Source organism: Spea bombifrons, chromosome 3, assembly GCF_027358695.1.
Source record: "Spea bombifrons isolate aSpeBom1 chromosome 3, aSpeBom1.2.pri, whole genome shotgun sequence".
Classification (NCBI taxonomy): Eukaryota; Metazoa; Chordata; class Amphibia; order Anura; family Pelobatidae; genus Spea; species Spea bombifrons.
This window is the reverse complement of record NC_071089.1, coordinates 6,353,790-6,379,714: the sequence shown is the minus strand read 5'-3', so window position 1 is coordinate 6,379,714 and position 25,925 is coordinate 6,353,790. Positions and strand designations below refer to the sequence as shown.

The 25,925-nt window shown below is 43.5% G+C and overlaps 1 protein-coding gene across 1 annotated transcript in view; it reads left to right on the top strand.

The window, feature by feature from the left end:
- The first annotated feature begins 6,514 nt into the window (after positions 1-6,514).
- The window catches only part of CNIH3 (cornichon family AMPA receptor auxiliary protein 3), a 28,872-nt gene continuing 9,461 nt past the window's right edge, over positions 6,515-25,925 (top strand). Inside the window, exons 1-5 of the mRNA XM_053459141.1 lie at positions 6,515-6,595; positions 18,770-18,840; positions 18,916-18,958; positions 19,946-20,014; positions 23,220-23,267. Coding sequence (XP_053315116.1) covers positions 6,515-6,595; positions 18,770-18,840; positions 18,916-18,958; positions 19,946-20,014; positions 23,220-23,267 — 312 coding nt within the window. The remainder of the gene's footprint in view (positions 6,596-18,769; positions 18,841-18,915; positions 18,959-19,945; positions 20,015-23,219; positions 23,268-25,925) is intronic.

Here is a 25,925-nt window from a genome sequence, read left to right as displayed (position 1 = left end):
GAGTGAAATATAAAATGGCATCCCGCTATCGGAAGATTATATTTTTGGATCTTATGTCAGTGCTTACAGCCGACAAAGCTCACCCCCACACGCTGAGGTCTCCAAGTGGGAAAACATGGGAGGCAATTGTTAAAAATGTTACATTTTCGTAATTAAAATATTAGAACTGTTATTCCTGTTGGGTGTTAACGTAGTTCCAAACGCAGCTGTTGAATGGTTAAGCCCACTTTTTTTACCCACAAGCTTACAATCTAGTGCAGGGATCTCCAACAGGCAAATCAGTGTCTACAGCTCCGTACCGAGGGTACGTATAGACCCCAGCGGTATGTATAGTGTCTATGAAAGTCTTAGAATTAAATTAAAAAAAATTAGAAAAATAACATCAAATATTTTAAATGAAAATGCATGAAATGCATATTTCTTAGATATTTTCATAAAGTATAAGCCGCTTCATTTAAGGGATATTTTAGACGTATATGTTAATTTCTTAATATTTTTCTACACTTGTTACATATGATTTTTTGATCTTTTGAACTGGAGAGCTGGATTTTATTTACTTTGGGAGAATTGGAAGGAGAGTTGTGCTTCAGTTCTTATACATTATGAGCTTCTGCTGCGGGAAGAGCTTGGCTTCCCCTGTATAATGTATAAGTAAATAGCCATCTCTATACCGATTGAATTATGCATTATACAGGGCCAGCTCAGCCCTTCCTGCTGGAGAATCCTGCCGCTGTTGCCCTTAGTAATGAATAGTGATGTGAGGGAGCTGAAACCGCAACTCTCCCTTTAGTGGATAAACCCCTGTGTTGGTAGGAAAAGGAGCTTTGTAGAGAATCAGAAGGCCGGGTCTACACCGAATTTACTAAACGAAGCAAAAAGAATCGGGGTAATAATTCAAAATGCAAGCAAGTGTCCCATACAAAAAAATTATCTTGAGCATAAACCCCAGCGCTGCATATAGTAACCCCCCCCCGGCACCATATACAGTAAAGTTGGTCAGTGACAAAAACCTGGTTTTATCTCATTTTGTTCCAATAAACCCCCTTTATCTGCAGACCTGGAGCCGCCGTTGCTGTCAGTCATGTGATATTTTTGGGTGATTTTCCCGGCTCAAACACCACACTGAGCTGATGCTTTATGGCGATGCTAATGAAGTCCATTCCTCCATAGACTTTTATCTGTGTGATTGAGACTGAGCCATTCTATTGTTCCCCACAGTCGCGGGGGGGGGGTTGTCTAGTAGATTGGGATCAGATAAAAGAGTGAGAATCGTACAAGTGGCTGATATGCAGCTGCCTGAAAACATTATATTATGGGGCAAAAACTAGAAAGTTCCAATATATAAAAAATTATATAATTATTATAAATGAAAATGTTAGTAATAATAATGCTGGGTTTTTCCCTTCTATAATGAATATATACCCCAAGACTACCCGTTTATGGCTCTAATACAAGAAAACAGGATTTGCCGTAAACTCCTTGTTTTTCCCTCGATAACTCGTCAGTTTACGCCGAAATCTGGTTTAATGGAGGCCGCTGTTACTTCTTAACGATTTTATTCTAAGACAAAGGTGAGAAATCCATCGCATTTTATTTCCGGAATGCGGTATTAAAAGAAAAAAAAAAAAAAACTTCACGCTTACCAACCCGGCAATACCTACCCCCCCCGATAGGTTTAACCCATTCAGAGCTGGGGGGACACTAGCGTCCCCATCCCTTCACAAAAAGCTTTAATGCCCCCAAATCATGGCTTGAGACGACGGAGAAATGTCAGGCCTCGTCCGCTCTCGAAATTTCACACTTTTAGCCCGACGGCTACAAACCCCCCCGAGGGCCGAATCCGCGAGGAAACGCTTTTATCGCATCTTCGCTATGACTGCAAAGACTCCGGCTGTGAACTTCACAGCCCCTCGGCTCGTCTGCTCAGCCCGCCATGCGTGAAAAAAAAAACCCGGCCGGGGATTCGGATCTCTCAGTGTATTTTTTTAATATTTAAGCCTTTGGGGTATTTTCTAGATAAAGGAGAAAAAGGTGGAATTTTTCAAATAAGGAAATAAAACACTAAAATCCTTTTGTTCCGGTTGAGATTTTCCGCCTTTTATGACCCTGTCGGTACGTGAAATGATTATTCGGTGCACGTAGGGTTTACGTGGCGAGGGGGCGTTGGTGGGACCTCTGCTGGTGCTTTGGACCTGGCTTTCTAATCCTGGTATCCAGCAGTGAAGGTAGAAGACACAAAGGGGGTCTATTCACTAAAATGAGAGCTAGGGTTTCAATTCTCTCACTTCGCTGCTCATGATGAAGGGCCGTCGTTAGCAAATCTGTCCAACAAGCAATTCTAAGCTGACCTTGGATAATGTATAACTTAATAGGTGAGGGGGCTTCAAGGAGCCTTTGCTGTTCCTGCAGCAGAAGCCCACTGGGGTTGGCTTTTCATAACATGAAGTGAAGGACCTGAAACCCTTTCCTTCGTGAATAGATACACGGGATCGGCCATGTTTTCCAGGTCAATTTATACATATTGCTGACCAGCCCAGATAAAGTGCAGCCCCGCGGTATGGAGGAAGTATAACTGACTAATTGGTTCCCTCCCATAAGTCTATACATCCCACATACTGCAGGGCAGCATTTAATCTGGTCTGGTCAGCAATATGTATAAATTATGTGTCCTGGAAAACCCCCGTCTCCGATCCCTGTGCCAATGCCACGAGGCCGTAGTTCCCGAATCCCTGATATTCTTGTTAAAGAGAAAGCGCTGCGTTGCTTCACTGATTGATTTTGTTTCTTTCCTCTGAATGGAGGATCGCTCGCCCCCCTCCAGGCACTTTACAACACGGAGTAGGGCGCGGACACCCCGCCGAGGGGTTTATTGCGCGTTACAGCCCGCGGGGCCCATAGAAGTAACGTTCTCGATTGGATGGATGCCTTTCTGTGTCGGCTGCGTCTGTTATAACGTTCTACAAGTAACAGCAGAAGATCCCCTCCGACGCCGGAGTATTATCCCCTCCGATGTATCTATCATGGAGAGAAAACACGGATATGTATAAAATATATAATATAAATATATATAATACAAATATATATATATATATATATATATATATATACACACACACTGTATATAAATATATATATATCACGTTTCAGTAAAAGGGGGGTTTGGAAAGAATTTCTAATTTTGTTTACGACGTCTGGCTGAGAACGTTGGATTCTAGTCGTCATTCTAGAAGTCCACGAGATTTACTTCTTGCAGTGAGAGCGAATTGGAGGGAATTCATGAATCATTAAGCATAATGAATGTGGGTGTGGTTTGGGTGGGTTTTTGGTGGGCGTGGTTTTCATTATTGGACCCTCAATGACATTGGTTAAATACCCCGCTGAGCCGCAGACGTACCGCTCGGAATATTATAGACTCTGCGAGGGTTTTAATAAACTCGGCACGTTGTCCGTTATCTTTTCATCAATAAAAGCAAACAAGAGTTTTATTAATTGTGAAGCGCGTGATAATGGCAGCTGTCGGCGGCTCGGCGTGCGATAACGGGGGCAAATCCTGAGTAATCCGGCAAACGGCTTCACACCGTATCATTCAGAAAATAGAATTATCCCCAACGTCTGCAAAGAACGGCAAGTGTTTAATCGCTCTGCAAATGCTAAAAAGATTCAAACCTTTCCGTCTTCATTCATTGAGAGATCTGTGGAGGATCCCCATCCATTATTATCACATAAAAATATACGGTATTTTCAAAAATATTACGCTGTTTCCTTTTATAAACGATTCTAGTTTTTGCCCCATAATAGGGTTTTTACAGGTAGCTGCATATCAGCCATGTGTATGATTCTCGCTCTGTTATAAAGCGTCCGCTGAGTCGGGAAAGTCACAGAAAATATCACATGACTGACAGCAACAGCAGCTCCAGGTGTGCAGATAAGGGGGGTTTATTGGAACAAAAAGAGATAAGTTTTTTTTATCACCGACCGACATTACTGTATACTGCACCGGGGGGGGGTTATTACTGTATACAGCGCTGGGGGTATAACTGTATACAGCGCTGGGGGGTTATATTACTGTATACAGCACTGGGGGGGTTATATTACTGTATACAGCGCTGGGGGGTTATATTACTGTATACAGCGCTGGGGGTTATTACTGTATACAGCGCTGGGGGGTTATATTACTATATACAGCGCTGGGGGTTATATTACTGTATACAGCGCTGGGGGTTATATTACTGTATACAGCGCTGGGGGTTATTACTGTAAACAGCGCTGGGGGGTTATATTACTGTATACAGCGCTGGGGTTATTACTGTATACAGCGCTGGGGGGTTATATTACTGTATACAGCGCTGGGGGTTATTACTGTATACAGCGCTGGGGGTTATATTACTGTATACAGCGCTGGGGGTATATTACTGGAAACAGCGCTAGGGGTTATATTACTGTATACAGCGCTGGGGGTATATTACTGGAAACAGCGCTAGGGGTTATATTACTGTATACAGCGCTGGGGGTTATTACTGTATACAGCGCTGGGGATGGGAGAGAGACATTTAAATACAGGAGGGAAATTTATTTCAAAGGACGAGAAATCTAACAGTAGAGGATCAGACGCTTAGATGTATTGTTAAGAGGTTTTCCTCTACTTCATTGAAAAGGTAGTAGATACATGAAACAGCCACCCAGCAGATGTGAACTTAAGCATGCGATAGGCATATGGCCCCTGAATCGAGACAAGACCAACGACTGATTAAGGTCTGACTAGACGGGCCGAATGGGGCCGATCTGCCAGCAGATTCTATGTTTCTATGGTGATAATAATTCATAACGCCGAGCCCGGTAAGAAACTACAAATCGCCTCCGAACTTGTTTAGTGAATATTCCCCATTGTTACAGAGATCGCTGTGACTTGATGTGACAGCTTGACCAGCTGCGCAGGAGAGGTCACAGCCATCTGCGACACAGACACCCCGCGGCCGTTAACTCAACGTGGGGAGAAGCGGCATAAGACCCTTCGTACTCCCTATAGTTAGGATCTACTAACCGCCTTGTATATGCGCAGAATATGATCCCCATTTGTATACCATTCCTAGTACTGCTGAGCAGCCCTGGACTGGCCACCGGGCAAATGACAAGCGGGCTTCTGGCCTTAAAGTGCCGGACCTGATTTTGAGCCACGGACCAGCCCCACCGCAGAATGCTCAAACCCTTCACAGAAATAATTCTGCATTCATTTTCTTGCCAGGGGGATCACTTAATTGTCATGTGACACAAATGCAGGTACTGATAGGTTGTTGCCATAGAAACTAAAAAAAGCTTCATAAAAGTTGATTATACCTTCAGATCTGCAAAGGGTTATTCGTTCAACATTCTAAAGAATGCGACTAATGTGTCTAAGTGGAACGCCACCTTTAAAAGAAGCTGTTATTACTTATTGCCCATCCTCGGGGTAGTTCTTGCATGAGGTATCTATACAGCGACTTTTTGGGTTGGAACGGGACTGCCCTGAGAACATTGAGGTTGTTGGGCAGAATTGGAAGGTTTGAGGTAGAAGCCTATTATATAGCCCTGAATACATTATAAAGATACCCCTCTCACACCCCCACCCGCTCTACCCTCCCATATACCAGATCTCTGCCCCCCCCAAGATCCAAGGCTTTAACCCCTTCAGCCACCCTCAGCACGGTTATCTTGAGGCTTCACAATTATATTCCATGCTGCCCACCTTTTAGACTGCTGTAGGCTGCAACTCCCATCATTCTCAGTCCTTGGATGTCTACAGCAGGCGGCTGAGGACAGAACATTCACACATATCCAGTGCTTAGGGGCAGATAAGATATATGTAACAATAATTAACTCTTTGAGCTCCAGAGGTGAGACCCCCTCCTCACTCACTCATATGAGACCTCTTAGACCCATCCATGTGAGACCCCCCTCCTCTCAGACACACCCATGTGAGACCCCCTCCTCTCAGACTCATCCATGTGAGACCCCCCTCCTCTCAGACACACCCATGTGAGACCCTCTCCTCTCAGACACACCCATGTGAGACCCCCTCCTCTCAGACACACCCATGTGAGACCCTCTCCTCTCAGACACACCCATGTGAGACCCTCTCCTCTCAGACTCATCCATGTGAGACCCCCTCCTCTCAGACTCATCCATGTGAGACCCCCCTCCTCCCTCAGTCCTGTGAGACCCCCTCCTCCCTCAGTCCTGTGCGCTCTCCTCTCGGTGTGAGAGTGCGGAGAGCTCGGAGTCAGACAGTCTGTGGAGGACCGGTTGCTGCGCAGGAGGATCGGACTCCGGACTCGTGTGGCGGGAAGTTGCAACGCGGACCTGTCTCCGGTCCCGGACCCGCTGTGTCCAGAGCTGGCCCGTCTACTGCAGACTGGGGGCACTGGGACTGCCCGCGCCCTGTACATGCCACATCCTGAAGCATCTCCACTTCCGTCTATCTGTCTTACCCCTGCCGGGGTAAATAACCACCGCTGCCCTGGCGGACTACTCGTTTGCGATGGCCTTCACGTTCGCTGCCTTCTGCTACATGCTGTCTCTGGTCCTGTGCGCTGCGCTCATCTTCTTCGCTATATGGCATGTGAGTAACACGGGCGGGCAAAGGGGCAAATGGGCAATACTGTGTCACCAAGGGGTCAAACACAACAGGCAGCCATCCGGCGCATCAAGAGACTCAGGTGTCCCAGAGGCAGTAGGGGCAGATAGATTGGACTTGTCAGTGGCGGTGGTTTCAGGTAGGGGTGACCTGAGTAAGATGGCAGGTGGCACCTCTGTGGCATCATGTGGCTAACAGAGGCATCTGTGGGGCATAAAAGTGAATGGTGACCAGGGACACCTAACCCCCAGCCTCACAGGTGCTGGATGTGCATGATGGGAGTCTCAGTTCATTGCCATGCCTTCACTTTCATTCAGCATCTTGTAGGTTCTGGAACTGGCCCTGGGGCGATTGCCACTTACCCAAGTCATGGGCCGGGCATCATTCTGGCAGAGGGTGGTTATTGAGGGCTCCGGGGCTGTAAAGATTGTAAAGATTTTCCTGAATCATTATACCACCATTAGTTACTCCTGCCAGCTCAGGGCACGAACATCTTAATAATGACAAGTTATGGGGCAAAGTTCTAGAGGTGATGCAGTCTCCATGGCAACCCTTAAAATGTTCCTGCTGATTGCTCAACATTTAGCACTTGGGCTTTGCAGCCCCCTCAATAACATCCATCAGGGCTGATGCCCCCATTAAGCTATTTCCAGAAAAGTTCTGTCATTTTAAAGAATTCTTATAATGTTCCTCCCCGAAGAGAAGACAGAACGGTGCAAGGCATGGGAAACTCTCCTGGTGGGTTAAATTATAAAAATAACCTAGGCACTCAGAGGGTTAAAATAAAGACTCCTGGCACACAGAGGGTTAAAATAATAATTTTAAAACCTAGGCACTCAGGGGGTTAAAATAAACAGCCCCCTGGCACACAGAGGGTTAAAGTAATTTAAAAAAAACCCCTAGGCACTCAGAGGGTTAAAATAAAGTCTCCCGGCCCCCAGAGGGTTAAAACGAGCTGCTCCTGTTACAGGCATGTAGCACTTTACTCGCCCCGCTCTCCCCGTAACATATAGATTGACCACCAGTGTCCCCATTACCGCCCCTGACTTTCCAGTAAGCAATTAAAGGGCCCGTTATGATCTCATTCCCTTATTGAGGACCAGTGTGGTTAATATGGGGTTAATGGTGTGAACTTGGGGGCTGTAAGGAGGCTTTTTAAGCCCACAGTGGGGTGAAATCACATGCAAAGTGGGGTACAGTTCTAGATACCTTAAAGGGACGGATCTGCAAAGAAGGAGGCATTTGGGCGAAATACGCACGGAATTTATAAAGTATATTCGCCCAGGTGTCATATGTTCAGGGAGGTGGCACCAGTGCCCTGGGCTATCTGTGGATGTGGCACCGGTGCCCTGGGCTATCTGTGGATGTGGCACCGGTGCCCTGGGCTATTTCTGGATGTGGCACGATTGCCCTGGGCTATCTGTGGGGTGGCACGTTTGCCCTGGGCTATTTGTGGATGTGGCACGATTGCCCTGGGCTATCTGTGGGGTGGCACGGTTGCCCTGGGCTCTCTGTGGATGTGCCACGGTTGCCCTGGGCTCTCTGTGGATGTGGCACGGTTGCCCTGGGCTATCTGTGGATGTGGCACGGTTGCCCTGGGCTATCTGTGGATGTGGCACGATTGCCCTGGGCTATCTGTGGGGTGGCACGATTGCCCTGGGCTATCTGTGGGAGTGGCACGGTTGCCCTGGGCTATCTGTGGGGTGTCACGGTTGCCCTGGGCTTTCTGTGGATGTAGCACGGTTGCCCTGGGCTATCTGTGGGGTGGCACGGTTGCCCTGGGCTATCTGTGGATGTGGCACGGTTGCCCTGGGCTATTTGTGGGGTGGCACGGTTGCCCTGGGCTCTCTGTGGATGTAGCACGGTTGCCCTGGGCTATTTGTGGGGTGGCACGGGAGGTGGATTCATGTTGCACTGCGGATAAAAGGCATCCGGTCCTTTAAATGGACTTTCACTCTCAGAGGGTAGTTTTTCGTATAGCTGGCGGGTTCCATACGGGTTGCATTATTATAAATTCATGGCTCCGCGGAATGCACTTTGTTTGTGAAGATGCGTGTTTTTCCTGCGATGGAGGGACTGCAGGTAGATTTATGAGCCTACATATCGGGATGTGATAAGGGAGCATTATTTGCCAATGAGGGAGATCTCTCGATTTGTTATATAAGGGTTATATATATATATACCGTATATACATCACAATGTACCAAGCCCCACTAAAATAATATATATATATATATAAGGTCTAGTATAGAATTCCCAAAGGATCCACCCAGAAAGGATCCAGTCATGGGTAAGTGGATTCCTAGTGACTAGAAATAAGACTAGTAGTAACCCAAGATCTTCAGATCAGAGCAGCTCAGGGGCAATAGCTCCATAGCCCTCCTCACTAACTCCCTCCCTATAAATGGCAGGAACTTAGTGCGCTGAGCTCTGCTCTCTTCTGCCCATCCCCAAAGGTTGGATGAGGACTTAAAATATATTTTGTTTTATTAAAAGTCTTTTTCTGCTGTGACTTCCACCCCCAAAATGCGTGGCTGGCCAATTTCCTCACTGTATTAGCTTCTACCACTTCTGCTGGGAGGCTGTTCCACTTATCCACTACCGTCTCCTTAGCTATACTGTAAGGACGTTCTACTTTAATATAAAGCGTGTCACGAGTCACGAGTCGCCTGCGCTTTAATGTAAACCTGTCATCGACGGTATCTAGAAGAGGAAGATCTGAAATCTGCCCCCAATCTCTCAGCAAAGCCTCGGGAAATAAGTGACATTTATTCCGCCCCGCGGCGGCCTTCGGCTCTTCTTCGATATTCTTTATATACCCCGGACAGAGAGGCATCCGTCACCAGGCAGAGGCGGAATCGGAACCCGGCTGTTACTAAGCTCTGTCCGTAAATAGAGTTCGGGTTTAAATATTAACCCTTTAAACATCAGCGCATACGCGCCAGACCCATTTAGTAAACTGTTTTCCATGGCAATATAGAGTTTGACGTCCCTTGTCTTCCATGCCTATCCCATGCATTTTTAAATTGCTAGACAACAATTCCCATTATCCACTTGCAATCAAAATATACAACATTTTTTTAATGGATCTTTGCAAAGATTTCTTGTTTTTTATTTGGAAATCTTTAAAAATCAGGTTGACACCAAGTATCCTTCTACAACCTGACCTGCTCCACAATTTGAGAGCTGGACCATACCATTGCTGAACTCAACGGGGCTCTTTGAAATTAAGGTTACCCTAAAAGTCAGTAATTAATATAAATGGACTAAAAACATTATTACAGTCTACAGTATACAGTATTTGTCATTGCTTTGCATGAAACATGCAGAAATTAACCTTAATTAATACATGGACTTATTAAGCCAATTAACCCCTTAATGACAAAGCCCGTACATGCACGGGCTCAAAATGCATTGTTTTCAATGGGTTTAGGGACCGCCCATTGTCCTTAAGGGGTTAAAGTAACAGCGTTCTGCAGTCTGGTATTTCAATTAATATAAAGAGAAACATTAAAAAAATAATAATAAAATAATATTTCATGGCAAATACAGAAAACTGGGCCTGAGACCAGCAGCAGCCGATGACCTCTTTGTGTCATTCATTTACTGAGTGACAGGCTGATTAAATGCCCCAGAGTGAACAGCACCGGGGCATCTCCTCGTCGGTGGAATGATTGCGCAGATGTGTAACAGACACAATGTATCCTTTACAAGGATAATTTATTATTTCTTTAGCTAAAATTCATCACTTTTATGCACCGTTCATTGCAGATCATACTTGGGAGGCTACCTAGTGGTCTCCCTTTTTTTCTGGGGGTGTGGCTTCATGAAGGGGTGGAGCTATCCAAAGGCAACCTTTAGTGGGAGGGAAAAGGGCAAGGTGAAAATGAGTAGGTGGAGTGTGGGCGTGGTCAAATGCTGCTCCCCTGCCTGGAGAAAGTAGAAACTGACCCGGAGACCCAAGAAAGAAGGACTTCACCAGGAGACTCTGGGTCAAACTAGGGTCTAGGGCAGTAGGCCTGGGGGGGGGCGCCTCTCCTCACTGGGCTGATTACAAGGGAGATCTCTGGTCTAGCTGGCACAGCCTCTGTAACGCACGTTACAAAGTGCTGTGACATCATATCCCAGTATGGACGGTGACCGGGTCAGACCTAGGACCGCACCGAAGATAAGTATGTCGCTGGAATAACCAATGTATTTGCCCTGTCTGTGTGCCACAGGAGCAGTCGCCTTAACTGCTTGTTATTGGATTGGAAAGACTTTTTTTTCCTCCCCTTTGGGAAGCTTCTGAAAGCTTCACTGTAGGGAGAAATGAGATTGGAAGGGATTTTAGGGTAGAAATCGAATATTTCTCTAATACGGGTTCAGGATAATGTGAGAAGTATATTCAATAATGGTGAAAAGGTGATTTGCCCACTTTAATTTGGTATTTTTTATGTAAATGTCACTATGATGTCACTAGGCCATCCAAACGGGTCACTGCTGGTCAGGAGACAGTGAGTAAGTATCTGTATATAAAACCCTCTGTTACTCTACCGCCCCCGGTGGCTATATGTGGAATTACACGTACAACATACACATATACTGGATCTCAGGCAGGATCTTCAAGCCTTGCCAAGCGTTCCCCGGTTTTAGTTCTCTGGGAGGGGGAGATGAGGATTTGCAGAACCTGTAAAGAAACCGACCAGCATCCTAAAAGTATTGGCCCCTCTCCTTTCTGGCACCGCAAGAGTTAATACCGGCACGGTTGCCACCTCAGACCTGGACTTAGCCGTATTGTTAATTCATACAGGATAACTTGTTACGAGATCCCGCGAGAGAATCCGGCCAATTTAGAATAAAACGTTTTTATATAAGGCCGCAGCTGCGTGAGAGCCGAAGAGAGATCAGTTGTCCATCGGTGCTGAGCGGTCGCGCATGTGGTCTGGGCGCTGGCTCATCTCCGGATCTCCAGCCGTTATTCCGTCCCCAGCCTGGCCGGCGAAACCATTTGTAATAATAATGCAAAGTTCTCATCGGAGTATTTGAGTATTTGGAGTGACGGATAATTCGGCGTCTCCATTGCTTCTTGGCGAGTCAGTTTCATTTGATGTGAAGTAACAGGGATGTCCATGATGACAAAAAGTAGCGTCCCGCCAACTTCTACAAATTACCAACATGGCCTCGGCCGTTCAGATAAATGATTCTTATATGATTTGGAAGACCCTATTCCGTGAAGATTAACCCCAAAGTAATCCTTCTGCTAAAGTCTTATAACCTTATGGATCTACTTTAGCCAGACGTATTCTAATTCCATGCTATTGGTTCTTGTTTTGATTGCTGTTGTTCTAACATAGAACCTGCCGGCGGAACGGCCCCATTCGGCCCCCCGTCTAGTCTGCCCAATTCTCCTGCTGTAAAGACTCAAACCTTAATCAGTCGTTGTTCGCGTCTTAGATTCAGGAGCCGTATGCCTATCCCATGCATGTTTACATTCCCTCACTGTAGTAAGCTCTACCACTTCTGCTGGGAGGCTGTTCCACTTATAAACCACACTCTCAGTATTGAATTTTACTCTGCGCCTTGATTGTAGTTTGCTAAACCTTCATCATGGCTGCTCTTGAAGGGATCTGTTCTGTAAGGATTGAGAATAATCACAAGACGGAGCATTTTACATCAGGATATTCAATTAGAGACTTTAAGGGTCAAATTCTCTCGCGTTGGAAGAAGATTATTATTATTATTTTTTTTTTATATAGCGCCATCAAATTCTGTAGCGCTGTACAATGGGTAGACGGAACATAACAAGTAGTATGTCACATAACAAAAATTGACTTACAGAGACAACAGGTGAGGAGGGCCCGGCTCACAGGAGCTTACAATCTAGAGAGATGTTTGGGCAATTCCCAGAGTGCACCTACTCAGAATTTAGTGGAAATTATCCCATATACGGTGGGGAAATTGACCTAGGACTCACCAAGAACATAACCCCGAAAATTGCCTGCCCCCCAATCTTGGTTCCTTGGTGGCAGTGGAAGGTATTGGAGACTCTAGTTGAAGTTCAATTATTTAGTTACTTTAGCTTTCAGGTCCTCAGTCTTCACTTCTATGGACAGAATCCTCCTAGAAATGAGACATTAGTGGAAGAAAACATGGACAGGGGGATCTGGCCTCCAAACTGGGACTGTCCCTCCTTACTGGGGATACTTGGGAGGTATAGTATTTAAATCACAGGCTTGCAGGAAAGCAGTCCTTGATACTATTAATAAAGCGCTTATTCTAAAAATTCTCACCTAGCGTTCCCTAAAAAAAGTTAACAAATACACCCCGGCTCAGCACATTTAATATTTTTAACCCCGCCTTGCGCTGTCCCTCACATTATATTTAAGGCATTAAAATTCCAAAAAAAATGACCCATATATTTATAAAAAATACTGTATACAATATTCATTTTCATATTTTTTTAAATAATTTTTATAGTGATATCTCTTTAAAAATATATCTCAGTACTTTAGAAAATATATTAATAGTAATAATAACAATAATAGTAATAAATAAAATAAAAATAATAATTTATTTTTCTTAACACTTTAAAATAGGGGGTATTATACGGCTTTTAATACAATTCCTCCCTTAGTTTTCATTCTATAATTTTTTTTTTAATAAGAAAATTACAAAAATAAAGCCAATTAAATAAAAATGCAGATTTCTTTGCGCTGGCCGAGAGGGGCTGCTGCTCGTATTATAGGAGGCATTAAATCATTATATTGTGGGGAGGATCGCATACCGTTCATGGAAGAAAATCAAGTTTATTTATTTTTTTTGGTAATTCGGAGGCAGCTTGCAGAACGTTACAGACAAAGCATGAGAGGCAGCGCTGTAGATGAGAGCGGACAGGATTATGGCTCCACTGTAATGTGACTCGGGGCACAGGGACAAAAGACCGGATATATTTAAATGGACAGCTGGGGGAATTGCCTGATATGTTTAGAGGAAACATCACATCCCGACCCTCCGGATATACAGCTCCTACGGACTACAACTCCCACTATTCTGAGCCAGGGGCAGCCCGTCCTTATGTTATTTTTGCTCTAAATAGCAAATAAATTGTACAAAAGGGGGTGGTCAATAATTATAACAATAATTCTGGAATCTGTTATCAGGGAATCTATTATCATAAAAGGGACCGTATTACCAAAAAGCCAAGGTGCTTCTGTGCATGCGCAGGGACCGGGCGCACAAACCGGTTACATAGCTGTAAAGGTGACCTAGGGGTACTGGGCTGGCGGAGGGCACTTTTGTTTTGGGGGATATGGTTTAGAGATGTTGCTGGTAGGGGGAGGATTTTAATGAGACTTTTTTTTTTTTTTACATTACAATAGATTTTATTTGTGGAACGCCAGCAGCTTGTGCAGCGATAACGTGACTCTGTGACTCATTGCCAGCTATTTATGTAACTGAATGTTTACAAAAAAACAAACTGTATAGATTTTTTTTAAAAAATGTATAAACATGTTTCTATACACATTATTGGGGCTTTTAGGGCAGTAGAACCCTGCGATACCCTCATACCCAGCAAACATTCTGAGCTCCTAGAAAAGAGGGGAATCAGGGGAGGAAAGAGGGACTATTGCTCCTACGAATGGACACTTGGAAGGTATGAGCATGTTTCATATGTATGTGAAGGTTCTCTATAATGTACACAAGTGACAGCTCGGGATATACCGTATTTGCTCGATTATAAGACGACCCAGATTATAAGACGACCCCTCAGAATCTGAATATTAATTTATGAAAAAAAGAAAAAGCATCTTTGCCACCAAACAGCTTGTCGGTGCCCCCAAACAGCCTGTCTGTCCCACCATTGCTACACAGTGCATCTTGCCCCCAAACACACATTCATGCTAACACACAAAGACTTACACATCAATGCTCACACACACAAACGCTTATACAAGTGCACATACACATTCATGCTCATATACACATTCATGCTCATATACACTTATGCATTCATGCCAACACACACATTTATGTATACATTTTCATTTTAACAAGGGATGGCTCTAGGTAGCCGGAGGCCAAAAGTTCCCAGGTATGGTGATTATATGATATGTCAAAGGTGCGTAATGCATATTAAATCCAAGCGTCCGCCATCAGGTGTCCAAAGGGCAGAGATCTCCGCGCCCCCCGATTTCAGGCAGACCACGGGCTGGTGTTTGTCATTTGGGGAAAATGCAGCGAAAATCCAGAATTCTCTGCACAGCTTGTAATTTTGTTCTTAGTATGAAAGTTCTAAAGGTTAGCAATTATCATAAATGCTCAAGTAAAAAGCAAAATGACTATATATTATCGCTGTTACTAACGGGTAAAGAGGGTCAGAGGTTCAGATGTAATGTGCTTCGTTTTACTTTACCGAGAAGGTGGAGGATACGTGGAACGGAATCCCATCAGGGAACTTAAACATGCATGGGATAGACAAACGGCTCCTGAATCTAAGACGAGACCAACGACTGATTAAGGTTTGAATCTTTACAGCAGGAGAAACGGGAGACTAGACGGGGGCCGAATGGGGCCGATCTGCCGGAAGGTTCTATGTTCTTATTTTTCTGTGTAATACAAAACCAAAAATTTAATATATGCATTAAACAATTAACCAATGGGATCAGACCTTATAACTTGGCTGAATCCAGACAGGGACTTTCAGCCGCTAAGCATGAGCACATAGCTCTTTAATTCTTTGCGGTTAGGTTCGGAATTTTGTGGTTTGGTTCAATTCTCGGGCGCAAGATGCATTTCTCTCTACTGATCAATTTTGATGGGCCGTGCCATCTATGTATAGTAACGTGTGTCAATGTGGTTGAAGTTGGACGCCAGCTAATAGCCGTGCCAGACATCTGTCCAACCAGCTAATGGGCGATGTCCGATGGGGGTCAAGAGTGTGGCTTTCCCCATCAGACAATCATAAGGGTGGAACAAAGACAGTGGTATCCAAAGAATATTCCCATTCCAGAGCACGTCGAAGAGGTAAATATACGTTGAAGAGGTAAATATATTGAGACGATACCACCTGCACCCCTCTTCAACATCTCGCCCCTACCTCTGCCTGCTAACCCGTCGGCCATAGCGAGCTCCCGGTTTTCCCGGAAAGTGAAGGCGTTTTATACATCTGTTTGCTCCTTTATGTTCGTCGATTCTCTCCACGGGTTTATTTTCACCACCCTGTCCCGTTCCTTATTGCCCGTTCCCTGCAACTCCTGCCGGCGGAGTCTGGAATGGCGAGACGCGGCAACTTATGACTGACCGGAGGACAGCAGGATTCCCCTGTAGGCCGCCGCGGTTCGTTTAAACATTGAGCGCGATTCGGCCCCTCATAAAGCCTCCAAAATATATGACACGCATGGGACAGACATCCGGCTCCTGAATCTAAGACGAGAACAACGACTGACTAAGGTTTGAGTCTTTACAGCAGAAGAAATGGGTGACTAGACGGGGGCCGAATGGGGCCGATCTGCCGGCTGGTTCTAGGTTTCTATGTGATGTATATTCTCTGTGATGTGTGGCTGTCCGTTGCAGGTTTTTTTGTACATACTGTATTTTACGACAATGATGTCCCGGATAAGAAACGGTTCTGTCTGATGGCGGACGGTGGATAGAACTCAGAGGTCGCATTATTCCCGCGTCCGTGAGATTTACGCTTCTCATTTCCCGAGCCGCGCTGTGTTTAAGCTCTGCCGTCAGGTCGACATAAACTGATGACGTATTTATTACAATCAGACAGAATTAAGCATTAAAGGCGACACTCGCCGAATGCAGAGAGCCTTCTGTGAGAAGAAGGAAAAAATGGAAAGAAATAAAAAAGGCCATTTTTATTCCGTTCTTCTCTCTTTCCCTTTTAATCATTTTGCCTAGTTTATCTCCGCGCTCACAATATTCTTCTTCCTCCCCTTTATTCATTTTTATTCCCTTCTCATCCCCCCAACAAATATTGAAACGATTACCATACGATATTTCAGATGAGGACCTACAAACAAGGTCAAAATCTAAAAAAGAGGGTCGGAGGCTTAGATGTGATGTAAGGTACTTTTTACATTAATGAGAGGGTGGTTCATAAGTGGAACAGACTCCCAGCAGAAGTGGCAGAGGTTAATACAGTTAGGGCATTTAAATATGCATGGGATATTTTGGGGAGACACATACTGGGACATAACCACTTTTTAAATAGTTTTTGTGTTCTTTTTGGTCAGCAGTGGTTTTTCTTACATGGATGACATTTTTCTGCAGTTTCTTTCTTATTGTGGCTTCGTAGGGGTCTCAAACGAGACCCCTGACGGCTCTTTACATGTGACTCCGGGGCCTTTTGTGACCCCCTGGATGAGTCGACGATGCACTCTTTGGGGCCGGCCGGCCACTGTTCTGTGTAATTGATGTTGAGATTCAGCAGGGCCGGCGGTAATCGGGGGAAATTCAACCAAATGATCAATTACATTTGCTGGATTTAGTAACTAAGGGGGCAAATACTTTTTCACATTGGGGCAGGTAGGGGTTGGATCGCTTTTTCCTTCTGTACCTGAAATCAACATTTAAAAAACGCTCAATTTTGTGTTTAGTTGGGATAATTTTATCTAATATTAAAATTAGTTTGATGACCTGAAACATTTAAATGTGACAAACAAGCAAAAAAAATAGGAGAAATCAGGAAGGGAGCAAATACTTTTTCGCAGCTATATATGTATATATTATGTATATATTTATATATATAAATTTATATATATATATATATATATATGTCTACATACCCCCCTTTCCTCTCTCAGTAAACAAAAACAGTTTATATAAAATTAAAATTATTTATCTTTTTCATTATTTTCCAGACCATTAACCAAAAACTAAATGGATCTGAAGAAAACATTTAGTTCCCAGAATGTGAATGTGAAATGATTTCTCAAATTCTTAAAATATGCAGAACAAAAAGTATAATCTCACCCATTTAAGCATTGATAGCGCCTGTTGCTATTACAGGTACTGGCATACAGCTTATGCGGAGCTCTTACATGGTAAATGGGGCAATGAGCTTCCTTGATGGCACAAGTCAGAACCCTCGTGGAGTATTGGAGTAACCGGGCAGGGTTAGTGGAGTATTGGAGTAACCGGGCAGGGTTAGTGGAGTATTCGAGTAACCGGGCAGGGTTAGTGGAGTATTGGAGTAACCGGGCAGGGTTAGTGGAGTATTCGAGTAACCGGGCAGGGTTAGTGGAGTATTGGAGTAACCGGGCAGGGTAGGACTCGTCATTTTCAGTTCTTCGTCACAAATGCGGATGTGTTCTGGGTTTAATGCGGATGGAGACAGCTGGGAGACAACCGGAGGGCTGAACTGCTTAGAAATGGAAGGATGCTGTCAGCGATATCGACTCTTTAGAGTAGAAATAACAGGAAAACGGTTTCATGAACGGTTGGAGTAAGAAATGCCTTCAGGTAAAATGAAGAATGCCAGTGATACAGGACGACGTGAAAGGAAAAGCAATACTTATTAATCTTGGCTGACTATACCGAGGTACAGAGTTATCCAAATCCATATATATTTTGCCATATCTCCCAAGTATCCCTGTTTAGGAGATCCAGTCACTCTTTGGGACCCAATTCCATGTGGCCGGCTTTGCTCCTCTGATACCCCTCTTTCCACCTCTGATGCCCCTCTTTCCTCCTCTGATACCCCTCTTTCCACCTCTGATGCCCCTCTTTTGTAGGAGCTCAGAATGTTTGCTGGGTATGAGGGTATCGCAGGGTTTTACTGCCCTAAAAGCCCCGATAATGTGTACAGAAACAGCAGAAACTGTCTAAATAAACAACATTCTTCTAAATTCCCAGCACAGATATATAAATAGCTATCAATTCACTTCTCAGCCTTTTTTTGGCTTAACTCAAGTGTGGTACCTGTGAGAGAGGTAAACACTTTGTCCGTGGGCTTAAGGTTGAGGTAGTTTAAAGCCCAAGGTGCTTTTGGGACCCCCGAGGAGGTCCAACAGGGTAGCCCGCCGATAGTTTTGGCCTGGCGAGTCTCCCTTGGTGCATATGGTGTCGGTGAGTGCAAGAAAGCACCTAGAACCTCAAGACCACATCTTGCACGGAAAGGCCTCCTACTGATTTCAATGGGAGCTCTTTCCTGTCTCTGATTGGCAGCTCAAGCAGCCAATGGGTGAGAAGAACCGCCGAACCGCGGACGAAAAGGGCAACTGCGCCTTCTTCCTCAGGTAAGTACATATTAAAGGACTCACAGAGGGTTAGCGTGACCCACGGAGTTCTCCAATATATATCTTCTTATGTAGCGGGACCGCCGGCCGCAGCAAGCCGCCCCCTTTAAGGAGCCGAGTAAGGATTTTATTCATTACCCGGTTTAATTTTCCAGCGTTTTCGCAGAGAATGAGGCAGGGATGTGGATCTTCACTATTTGTTCATCAATACATATAAAACAACACTGATAATAATCTCACTCCTGGAACACCGAGTCCAGAGCTTATAATAGGGTCTTCTGTCAATGTCACTGCATAGAGATACTGAAAAGAAAGAAATAATATACGCCGGGTCCTTAAACTTATTTTTTTTTCAGAATGAATCCTATTTCTTATTATTTACAAAATTCTAGTCATATTACGAATCCCTATGGTGGGAAAGGGGAATGACGCCAATAGCTGGGAACTCTCCCGAGTTTTGACCGGAGCGGGGTGTAATATGTTTCATCCTCAGAGTCCTTTTCAGCCCATTATGATTACTATTTAACTGTAAGAAAGGCAATAATTGGGTCCTTTGATGCTGTTTTTATATTAATGCCCAAACCTTTGGTTTAACTCATACGAATCATTATTAAATTATATTAATTCGATATCCCAAACTTTATTAATGTAACCTTAAAATATCTGTCAATAGAACTCATAAGGAAAAAAAAACTAATTTAATGAAATGAAAATCTACAGAAACGGCCCCGAGGGGTATAAATTTAAATACAACCTGGCTAAAAAAAAACATATGCACAGAAACATGTATTTAAACATAAAAAGACAAATGAACAGCTCATTGAATTCAATGGGAGAGCTTTTTCCTGCCACTGATTGGCTGCTTCAGACGGGAACCCCCGACACCGTTATTATTATTATTTTTTATTAATTGAATAATTGAAAGTACCCCGAGGTCTCGCCGCTCCTCTCTTCTCATTATTACGTATTCAATTAGCTATAGTGACTTGATGAATAGTTGACTTTGTTAAAATAGTCTTGCTCCTAAAATATAAAGTCCTTTGCTGAGCAGACAAAAAACGCGTCATTTAGCTCTCCTTTTAATCATTTCTCTTTTTTTTTGCAGATAATTGCCTTTGATGAATTAAGAACAGACTTCAAAAGCCCGATAGATCAATGTAACCCTGCACATGCGGTAAGTAACCATGATACATAGACCCTGCCGGCAGATCGGCCCCATTCGGCCCCCGTCTAGTCTGCCCGTTTTCTGTAAAGACTCAAACCTTAATCAGTCGTTGGTCTCGTCTTAGATTCAGGAGCCGTATGCCTACCCCATGCATGTTTAAATCCCCTCACTGTATTACCCTCTACCACTTCTGCTGGGAGGCTGTTCCATTTATCTATCACCCTGTCAGTAAAGTAAAATATTTAAAACAGCGCTAAGCTCTTTCTGTGCGATCCGGTTAGTAATGATGTGACTAAGCTGTAGACGGGGCCAATTTGTTATCCCATGTGGCTTGGATCTCGTTTGGCCTTGATTGCTATTTAAAAATTCATACTTCTCCTGATTATCAAACTCCCTCAATCCTTCTGTGCCAGGCTGAGAAAAATCACTATTTGCCATATGAATGATGCCTGTGGATTTATTAAATAGCCAAGGATCAAACGCTCCGCTGCTGTTTTTGGCAACAAGTATCTCTTTTTGAACGCACTGGCGGGGTCTGGGAAGATATATACATTGTAAACTAACCAAAGGAAAATTTTGTTCTAAATATTCACATTCTGTGTTTTATAGGAAAAGTTGCTGTTAATCTGCTCTGCTAGATCATTGTGATTCTGTTTCTTATGCATCACTAATATAATATACAAAATAATATAAAATACAAAATAATATAAAATACAAAATAATATAAAGCCAGGCTGACAGTGGATGGTAAATAACATTGTCGTCGAAGGTCTCTCTCATATGAAATAGTCCTGGGTATGGTTTTTCATGTAATTGTATGAGCTGGGAGAACCTACCTTATGAAGTTCTGCATCTGATCCACCGGGTTTATTGCATTTTATCGTGGATAAGTTCTCTATTAAATGTCACGCTCAGGTCTGGATCTGGCAAACCAAGCAACGTCCAGTAGGCAAGTGTTATATGGCCACTTACCTTTATAGCCAGTTCATTAATGTGTGGCTGGATACACACAGTTACATTTATTGGCGGCTGGCCGTAAGATATTAAGTCCCATTTAAATATCCAGTCCAGCTCTGGTCACATCTTATAAAGGCTGAAGAGCCACCATGAGAACTTTTGGTTCTCCAGTGTACATTCCCTATCCTCCAGTCCTCTTCCCTTCTTTGTCCATCTCCTTTCCCACCTCAACGTCCATACCCATCTGTTTTTTACCCCGCATTGTCCATTTCCTTTCGGGGGCGGCCTGGCCTGAAGGGTTGCTCCAAATGTCTTAAGAAGAGTGTGTTGGAGGACGTATGTGTTAGCGTGAGTGTGCTGGTGGACGCATGAGTGTGTGTTAGGATGACTGTGTATGTGTAAGTGTCCACCCAGTGTCTATAACCCTCTGCCCCCTAAGTCCCATACACCTCTGTCCTCTCTCTCCCAACAGCCCACACCTATTTGCCCCCTGGTGTCCATCCCCTATGCCAAATCCACCCCTCCCAGTCCCCAGTACCCCTCTACATACTCCTCCAACGTAATGCGTGTGACGGGGTATTGGACACCTCCCAATATGCCCCCCCTAGGGGGATAAGATGTCGAACAGCTTGTTGATGAGGCCTTTCTAATGGCGGAAACGTATGCATTTACAAAGATGTGGGAGCTGACTGATGCATTATTCCAAAATATACCGTATTTGCTCGATTATAAGACGACCCTGATTATAAGACGACCCCCCAAAATCTGAATATTAACTTAGGAAAAAAAGAAAAAGCCTGAATATAAGACGACCCTAAAGGAAAAAAGTTTTAGCAGTAAATGTTAATTCATGTAAACTATTTTTTTTAATAAAAGCTATGATTGAGAAAAATATTTTTTTTTGTTTTTATTTCTTGTATTTTCCAACCTGTCCCCCAGTTACGCACATCTGCCCCCAGGCTTGCCACACCAATATGGCACTGTGGCCCATGATATGCCTTTTAACCCTCTATATGCCACTGTGCCCCATGGTATGCCTTTTGACCCCCTATGTGCCACTCTGCCTCCAGAAATGCCTTATACCCCTATATCCCATTCTGGCATTTAGGGGGTTAAAATGCATATTATGGGGCAGAGTGGCATATAGGGAGGTATAAGGCATTCCAGGAGGCAGAGTGGCATTAAGGGAGTTAAAAGGCATTATATAGAGCACTCTGCCTCCAGAAATGCCTTATACCCCTATATGCCACTCTGGCATTTAGGGGGTTAAAAGGCATATTATGGGGCAGAGTGGCATATAGGGAGGTATAAGGCATTTCAGGAGGCAGAGTGCACTATTAAATGCCCCCTTAACGCCACTCTGCCTCCTGAAATGCCTTATACCTCCCTATATGCCACTCTGCCCCATAATATGCCTTTTAACCCCCTAAGTGCCAGAGTGGCATATAGGGGTGTAAGGCATTCCAGAAATGCCCTACACACACACACACACACACACACACACTTACTTACTTACCGGTGCTTCCAATTTCCTGCTGTATTGCCGGGGCAGCGGGTTGACGTCTCATTCCGCGGCAGCCGGGAGGAGGTGGAGTTGGCAGCGGGGGTTTGTATGCGTCCGTCGCAAATACCTTCCCCGGCTGTCAGAGATCAGGAACTCTTGAACTCTGATCTCTGACAGTCGGGGAAGGTATTTGCGACGGACGCATACAAACCCCCGCTGCCAACTTCACCTCCGGAAGCACCGGTAAGTGTGTGTGTGTGTGGGGGGGGGGCGACGACAGGAGGATCCAGGTCCCCTGCAGCGGTGCGGGGGATCTGGATCTTAGTCTCCTAATCAGACCTCTATTTGAGGTCTGATTAGAAGACGACCCCGATTATAAGACGAGGGGTATTTTTCAGAGCATTTGCTCTGAAAAAAACCTCGTCTTATAATCGAGCAAATACGGTACTTCAAAATTATTCCACTTCACTACTTTTTGATGAAAGGTTTACTGTCTGCATTTAATATTCAGAATACCCTCAAATTATATTTTTTTCCCCCTAAAATCACTCCTGTACTTTTATAATCAGGTCCCGTTTTAAATTTTATGGTGTGCGATTATTCAAATCAAATCATCGCATATTATGCTGGTAGAGCGCTCGTCGCAACAGAGATCCAGCTCCCGATTTAAAATGTCTTTTGGGAGTCTTGCGGCTTCCTTGTCAGGTGGAAGTTATTTACTATGAGTATAATTTTTCCTTTTTTTTTAAACAGCGGGAACGCCTTAGAAATATTGAAAGAATTTGCTTTCTGCTCCGAAAGGTAAGTGCCAGGTTTGTTATATTCAGCAGGTCCTGGGTTGTGCAACTCATTTGGGATTCAAAATATATTTTATTTTGGAAGAAAACACCATTTATTGTTATTTTTACTCTTTATATTATAAATTATTTGCCTGTCTGACTTTAAGTTCCAATATTACTATTGTTTTCCCAACAACTTTCGGTAGCCACCAGTGGCATACCTAGTGGTCAGGGTGCCTGCTGCCATGGGGGGGTGCCGTCACGATGGTCAAGCGCTGCCAATAAAATTCCACGCCATATTTACCAACCCTTACGCCAAAATAATATAGACAAGGATTTTCTAGATTAGGATTTCTAGAATGCAAGGGTTCAAATCACCGGTTTCCAAGTGGCCAGGAGCATAGATTGCAGAAAACGTACCCAAATGTCAAATGTGTGTAAATTGCCGTTTCTATGGGACCCTTCAGATTTTGTGACAGCGAGGGTTCTCACCAAATTTCGTTGCGGAGGTCTCCCCGATCGAATCCGATAACCACAAATTTCCCCTTTCATCAAGGATCCAACGTGCTGTGACCGGAATCATTTTATGAAGTGATGTTAACCTCCCGTTGGGATACAAAATGTGGTTTTAATTACCGAGCTCCATTTGTGAGTCTGAAGAAATGTTCTAAGAAATGGGCGAATGCCTCTTTATTATGTAGAATAATTATTTATATCAAAAAGATTTTTTAGTTCTAGTTCTGGTCTGATTTTTACCCGGTTGGTGGGAAAGGAGCAGGCAATGGGTGGTTTGCATATAATAGATCTATTGTCTCATATCTCAAGGGGCTCAAATCTCAAGGAGCTCTCCGACGAATAAAAAAGGACCATATCAATCTATTCTGCTTCAAATATTGGTTATGAGCATAGTGCTTATTTTGCCGTTAATTTAGCTTTAAAAAACTCTCGAAGCCGTTAACAAGCTCTTCCGTTTAAAAAAAACTATGCAATGACATACTGCCTTACTCACTTAGTTACCCAAGTCTGTCTTAAAAAAACAATGCAATGACATACAGCCTTACTAACTTAGTTACCCAAGTCTGTCTTAAAAAACAATACAATGACATACTGCCTTACTCACTTAGTTACCCAAGTCTGTCTTAAAAAACAATACAATGACATACTGTCTTACTCACTTAGTTACCCAAGTCTGTCTTAAAAAACAATGCAATGACATACTGCCTTACTCACCTACTTACCCAAGTCTGTCTTAAAAACAATGCAATGACATACTGCCTTACTCACTTAGTTACCCAGGTCTGTCTTAAAAAACAATACAATGACATACTGCCTTACTCACTTAGTTACCGAAGTCTGTCTTATTAATTGTATTAGTCTGAGATATCTTGGTAATGCGGTTATTATCATTGTGTTTCATTAAATACTTTGGCTGTAATAACTCCGCTTATGCCTCTGTGTTGTTTTGTCGGTTTGGGAGGAATGTCGGACATCAACGCCCCCCCCCCAAATTGCCCTTTAAATCTCATAGGATTAGTGCATTACTTTTTTAGGTGGACGCCGTCTCCATGGTAAAGGGCTCTTTTCAACGCAATCCAAATTAATTTACTGCTCTGCTGGATATATGGATACGGCCTAATATCTGATTTCTTTCTCTTTCCGACCCGAATATAAGCACAACTCGATACTTAAAGTAAATTCAGCGCCCTAGTTTAACCATAAATAAAACTTGATGATTGCCGAGATGCTCTGGGATTATATCACAGAATCCTTGGGCGGTCACAAATCCTCTAATGATAAAAGGATACGGGCATCGCGCGTAGATGTATTGGAAGCCAAACACGGTGCTCTAATTAATGCTGTATTTCAAATAACGCAGGAGTAGAACGGTTTATATACACCACGTCCAATTGTAGCAATCAGAAACCACGGGTGTTCTTCCTGCTGCAGGATTATCGCGCTACAATGGTAGATTTTGATGATTTTTTTGTTTTTAAACACAAAACGTTATGTGAGAGACTAGCGTATGTACCCGCGTCACTATAATTAAAAATACTAAATTTAGTGCATAGAGCAGTATGCTGGAAATAACGTAACAGACGTTAGGATGTAAGTAGATCGGATATATCCTAAATGCCAAATATAGATCTGAAATTAAATATGAAATATTAAAATGTATGTTTTTATTGAATTTACCTTAATACATGTGTATTTATTTTTGTTGCAGTCTGTTGAGTAAATTGTTTATTTTATGCACATGCCTCGTATTTTCGGATATTTAGATGCATTAGGTGCCCCCCAACGTAACAGCGCAGGACTTGAACCTCACTTTGTGGATAGCTGAGAGAAACGACGCTCAATAGGGAATTTTGGAGATTTATTGATGTCAATGAACTTTGGAATTTGCTAGAACAAAAGAAACAGAGAAATTATATTTTTTAAACAACATATTTTTCTATAATATAAACTAATATTTAATATATATACTGGTATATATATATATATATATATATATATAATGTATATATAATTTATTAAATAAATAGTCATGTTTTTTAAATTATGCAAATATTTATAATTTTGTTGGGCATACCCAATTGTCATGTGACATAGAAGCTCTTAATGATACCTTGTTGCCCTGGAAACAGTAAAAACAAAAGTATCTGTGTTTCTATTGATGAAA